This window comes from Salmo salar, chromosome ssa01, assembly GCF_905237065.1.
Source record: "Salmo salar chromosome ssa01, Ssal_v3.1, whole genome shotgun sequence".
Lineage (NCBI taxonomy): Eukaryota > Metazoa > Chordata > Actinopteri > Salmoniformes > Salmonidae > Salmo > Salmo salar.
The window spans coordinates 135387665-135393664 of record NC_059442.1 but is presented as its reverse complement, the minus strand read 5'-3'; the positions used below and the strand labels follow the sequence as shown (position 1 = coordinate 135393664).

General features: G+C 38.6%; 1 protein-coding gene across 4 annotated transcripts in view; it reads left to right on the top strand.

Moving 5' to 3' along the window:
- Window positions 1-4082: 4082 nt before the first annotated feature.
- Window positions 4083-6000, top strand: part of sppl3 (signal peptide peptidase 3) — a 29048-nt gene continuing 27130 nt past the window's right edge. For 2 of the 4 annotated variants that reach the window (XM_014131576.2, XM_014131560.2), the window contains exon 1: window positions 4083-4616. In XM_014131576.2, coding sequence (XP_013987051.1) covers window positions 4591-4616 — 26 coding nt within the window. In that variant the 5' untranslated portion in view covers window positions 4083-4590. The remainder of the gene's footprint in view (window positions 4617-6000) is intronic. The other 2 variants (XM_014131586.2, XM_014131567.2) reach the window with 2 other exon arrangements.

The window sequence follows — 6000 nt, the reverse complement described above, 5'->3', positions numbered from 1 at the left end:
GTTGACAATCTATTGGCAAATCCTTTTAAATCCTTGTCATATGATGAGAAATAATGAAGAGAAATTATAGATAAAATGTATCAGTGCTCATCGGCCATTCGACATAAACATTCCACAACAAGTTGGAAATCACAAATTCAACATTGAGTGGTTTGGAAGGAATGAATCATGAATTTACATGTTTTACATGCTAAAATCTCCACTGACCCTATGTATCGCCTCTTCTTTCATCCCCAGAAAAGGCACCATACCCACTATCCTGTCCCCATGTGCACTGTGCATTCACAGGTGGCCTGTCACTGTGGTCACCTATGGCTGTTGCATCCACTGTCTTTGAGTTGACTAGGGTGAAACTAACAGGTTGTACCACAGCTCAAAAATAGCATACTAGGCATCAGCTATGGCATGAACCACCTCAGATCTCTGCTCAGTTCAAGAGTTCAAGGCTAAACAATATTTCCTCTTTAATAATCTGAACATTGATTGATCATCATAGAAAGGACACTTTCTTTCTTTATTAAGGATGAGATACAGTAGATCACAATATATATGCTCCTCACATAATTGGAGAGGTGCTTGCAATGGTCTCATGTTCACTCAATTGACTACACTGGAATTGTGCACTCCCTGATCAGAAATATGACTGCCTCATTTGGAGGTACCAATACTAGGTCCATAGTTCTGTATAATGATTAAAATGGTGTGTTTGTTAATTAATGCAATTGACTAACAAAGAGTAAAATGTCACATAATATGGTTCAAGTGGTATTGAGGTGCATTGACCAACGTGGTATCTCCGCTGCTTCCACACTGCTAACTAGCGAAAGAACCCAGTTCAAGTTCCATTGTACTTCAGTGAACACACGTTACTTGTGTAATCTGTGTGAAACTAGCCTCAATACGTTTCAGCCACAATAATGGAATTTGCGGTTCGCCTTCAAAATAAAAGTCCTAATTGAAAGTGATTGAACCTGATAAAAAATAGTGGAACATGCCATATTTGGACTAGCCAGGGGTGTCAAACTCATTCCATGACGGGCCTAGTGTCTGCAGGTTTTTAGTTTTTCCTTTCAATTAAGATCTAGACAACCAGGTGAGGGGAGTTCCTCACTAATTAGTGACCTTAATTCATCAATCAAGTACAAGGGAGGAGCGAAAACCCGCAGACACTCGACCCTCTGTGGAATGAGTTTGACACGTGGACTAGATAATGATTAACAAGGTTGGAATGTTGTTATAGAAATTAAACAAAAGACAATAATTAGTTAATTTGACAACAACAACAAAAAAATATATATATATCTGTTGATATCGCACTGTGGATATATTACACTTCAAAATTGCATTGGGGGCATACTTATATGCACTGTACTTATATATACAGAGTCATATTCCTGTTAGGCTGAGAGAGGATCTCATGTCATATGATGTGGAAGTAATATGGCTACAGGTTCATCTGCCTCACCTAAAGGCTATTCTCGTAGGAAGTTGCTATAGACCCCCATGTGCTAAAAGTCAGTATTATGGACTATACAGTATGTGCTCGATAATGTATGTGATATCAACAGAAAGGTATATTTTCTGGGTGACCTAAATATTGACTGGTTGTCATCAAGCTGTCCACTCAAAAATAAGCTTTAAGCTGTATCCGATGCCTGTAATCTGGTTCAGGTTAACACTCAACCTACCAGGATATTTATAAACAGAACAGTGATCATAATATAACAGCCATATCTAAAAATTACAAATAAAAGCTCCAAAGACTGGAACTAAAATAGTGTATAAGCGATCATACAAAAGGTTTTGCAATGATTCATATGTCGAAGATGTGATTTGTTGGTCTGATGTTTGTAATGAGGAGCTACCTGACGATGCACTTAAAATGTTCATGATACATTTCTTCTTCTGGTTACTGATAGACATGCACCTATCAAGAAACTGACAGTTAGAACTGCCATATCTCCATGGATAGATGATGAATTGAAAAACTGTATGGCTGAGAGAGATGAGGCAAAGAGAATAGGATATAAGTCTGACAACACAGCAGATTGGCAAACACACAGCAAATTGAGAAAACGCGTAACTAATCTAAACAAAAAGAAGAAAAAAACTATACAATGGAACCAAGATAAATAATAAAAAGAATACCATAAATGAAATTCTTGGCCAAAAAGCGAACTCAGCTCCATCCTTCATTATTAAGGCAGATGGCCTTTGATGTTGCCAACCACTTTAATAACTTTTTTGTTGACAAGATTATCAAACGTAGGCATGACATGCAAACAACAAACACTGAGCTTTCATATTCATGCATATTGGACCAAATAATGAAAGACAAGTATAGTAGTTTTGAGTTCCGCAAAGTTGATGTGGAAGAGGTTAACAAAATTGTTGCTATCTATAAATAAGGACAAGCCACCTGGTACTGACAATCTGGATGGTAAATTGCCGAGGTTGGTAGTGGAATACATTGCGACTCCTGTGTGCCACATCTTCAATTTATGCCTAGAAGACGGTGGGAGGCAAAGGTCATTCCGCTGCCCAAGAATAGCAAAGCACCCTTTAATGGTTCAAACAGCCAACCAATCATCCTGTTACGGTGCTTAGCAAACCTTTGGGGAAAAATTGTGTTTGACCAAATACAATGTTATTTTACAGAAAACAAATTGGCAAAGGACTTTCAGCATGCTTATAGGGAAGGCATTCAACACACTTGTCACTGACTGACAAAAATGACTGATGGAATGTAAGAAATGTATAATAAGAAGATTGCGGGAGCTGTTTAGTTAGACCTCAGTGCAGATTTTGATATCATTGATCATAACCTATTGCTGAAAAACTGATGTGAATTTACATCCCTCTGCCTTATCATGTATTGAGAGTCACCTATTTAATAGAACACAGGGTTTTATTTAATGGAATCCTCTCTAATGCAAATAAGGTTGAGTGTGGTGTACCGCAGAGAGGCTGGCATGGGCCATTATTGTTTTCTGTTTTTACCAATGACATTCCACTGATGTTGAATAAAGCATGTGTGTCTATGTACAGTGCCTTGCAAAAGTATTCATCCCCCTTGGCATTTTTCCTATTTTGTTGCATTCCAACCTCTCATTTAAATTGGTGAAGTGAAATTTAAAAAATGATTTGTTTCAAAAAAATCGGTGCGTGCATATGTATTCCCCCCTTTGCTATGAATCCATTTCATGGATGTTGCACCCATGAAATGGGGTATCAGCCTACTCAGTGACAACCATAGAACACAAATGTGAAGAGTTTTCAAAAATATTACCATCGCAACACTTATTGCAGGATTTTGAAACCAGTGTGAAATGAGCCATATTAAGCTCACCAGTCAACATACTTTCTATTGAACATTCATATTGCAATATACAGCCTTAACTATGGATCTTGGGTCCATGAAATGGGGTATCAGCCTACTTGGTGACAGCATTTAAGATACCCAATAATGACAAATTGCAACATAAATAATGTTTTAATCAGCATTTATTTAAAGAAATTATTTTCCAGAGATCCATAGGTAAGACTGTGCAATATTTATGGAAACTCTTCACAATTGTGTTCTGTGGGTGTCACCGAGTAGGCTGATACCCCATTTCATGGGTGCACAACCTCTAATTTAGGCTGTCCAGTCCAATATGAATGTTCAATATGTATATAATAGGCTGAATGTTTAATGTGGCTCATTTCGCACTGGTTTTTAGATTCCCACAATAATAATATTTGCGGAAACTCTACACAGTTGTCTTCTGTGAGTGTCACTGAGTAGGCTGATACCCCATTTCATGGGTGCAACATCCATAGCTTAGGCTGGTCCATAGCTTAGGCTGGACAGTGCATATACGTCTAACACATCCACAGAGGATTTTTTCGTGTCAAATTAACAAATTATAGTATTTTGTTGAATTTATATAACAACATTCCGACCTTGTTCATTAGCATTATCTAGTCCAAATATGGCATGATTCCACTATTTGAATCAATTTCAATGGCGAGCTTTTATTTTGAAGTCAAACCGCAAATTCCACTATTGTGGCTAATCCTTATTGTGGTTAGCTTCACACAGGTACTTGTGTAAACCTCTCTTGCAAGGGCGATATTGCGCGTGCCCGTGACTCTCTCGCCATAGAAAATAAAGCTATCTGCGCGGCTTCCATTACAGCCGAGGGTGCAGACTTAGGGAATATCTGAATATAGACGCTAGAAAACACCCCCTAAATATGGATTTACAGCGAGTGTAGGATTCGTTGAGACTCGGGCCTGCTTGGGGGCAGTGAGACGGCAGGACACTCGCGAAACTGATGAAATATTGAGGGTTTTTTTCTCGGCGTGCTTTGTCTTGGCCACCTAGCAAACCATCATTGTAATTCGATTGGAAGCTATTCGGCTGGTGTTTGCTAGCAGGTCTGGGGGCTGGTGTACATCGCCATGTTGTTATCAAATAGTGACTGTTAAAAAGACCAATCTTGAAGTAAAGGCGGCAATTGTGTCCACCAGGTCCTACCGTTTTGCCACAGGGACACGAATCTCTACAGTCGCGGAACCCACCACTGCACTGTTGTCGTCGGCGACATGGCGGAACAAGGCTACTCTTCTTGGTGAGTAGGCATTGGCTAACCAGACTGAATTGATTGGTGTAGTTATGCCATTTTTACACTGCAATTCACAGATACAGCAACATATCTCGTTCCTACATGAATCAGCCGCTATTTTCCCTTAGTTAGAATGAGATGGCCCTCTTCAAATTGTGTTAGTGAACTGAACGTTAGCTTGCTACGGTCCAAGTTACAGTAGGCTAGCGTGAACGGGGTTAACTAGCCAGCTAGCCGCAAGTTAGCTCAGACTCGTCTCCCTGGTGGCATTACCATTGCTTTAGAACTACGAAAAGGGTTCAGTGGCATATTTAAGCTAGACGAATGCGCAAGGTTATTGCTAGTTAACGTTGGTTCGCCAACTCATACCCACATGTTATTTAAATAGTTTAAGCCCCTCGACAATATATTTGTTAAAATAAATAGCTTATTGCTACCTCTCGTAGCCAGTTGCACACAAGAGAGTTTATCGTAACTAACGTTAGCCAGACAGTTTACGCTTGCTAGGCAGAAAAGCTCACCTTAATTCATGAAATGTCATTGTGATAACGTTATTTATACCACGCCCGGTGTTTTATCGCGTCAGATGAATAGATAGGGACGTTGTGCCATCCATTTTTTATTTTGTTAGCAATTAAGTGCGCAGCTGACTTGCTAGCTATTCAACACAGCTAACTAATTTAGCTAGTTCACTAACTAATTTAGCTAGGTAATATTGATTGTCCTAAATAGTAGCTAGCTAGCTAAATAAGGCATTGTCTTTATAGATCTGGGTGTATCTTCCCGCATCATTGTTAGCTAGCTAGTTAGCAATCAGTAGTTACATGTGCCATAATGATGGCTAACTATTTTCTATTTTGTACGATGCCTACATACATTTTTAAATGTATGATTGCGATAGATGCCATTCAGACCAGTATAGTAACTTATTGGGCAGATACATTCCATGTCATGTCTCTCTTGTTCACAATTGGAAATCGGGTCATTTGTCTACAATTTTTTTAGGTGTTTTAATTGAAGTCTTGTGCTGCAGTTCATGGAATTATTGAAGTCTAATTTTGTGACATCTCAAAATTACTGGTAGTATTTTCTTCTGTCTTAAGTATTGATGTGGAGGCAAACATTTAGGTTATGCCACTAAGACCAAGTGTATTTTGAATGAGTATGCTGCTCCTGGTGATCAATGTTTGGAAAATAGTGACCCCCCCGTTTAGTAGAACTAAAATACTGTAATGCCAGAGCCATTATGTTATGTAGTTATAATAAGCAACACACATGGTCAGCCTAATAGTATTTTGACCGTTCTATCTTTTAAAATGTATGTTCTGTGTCTTGGTTACAAAAATGTATGTCATAATTACTTGTTATTTGTATTTTTTTAAACTGCATT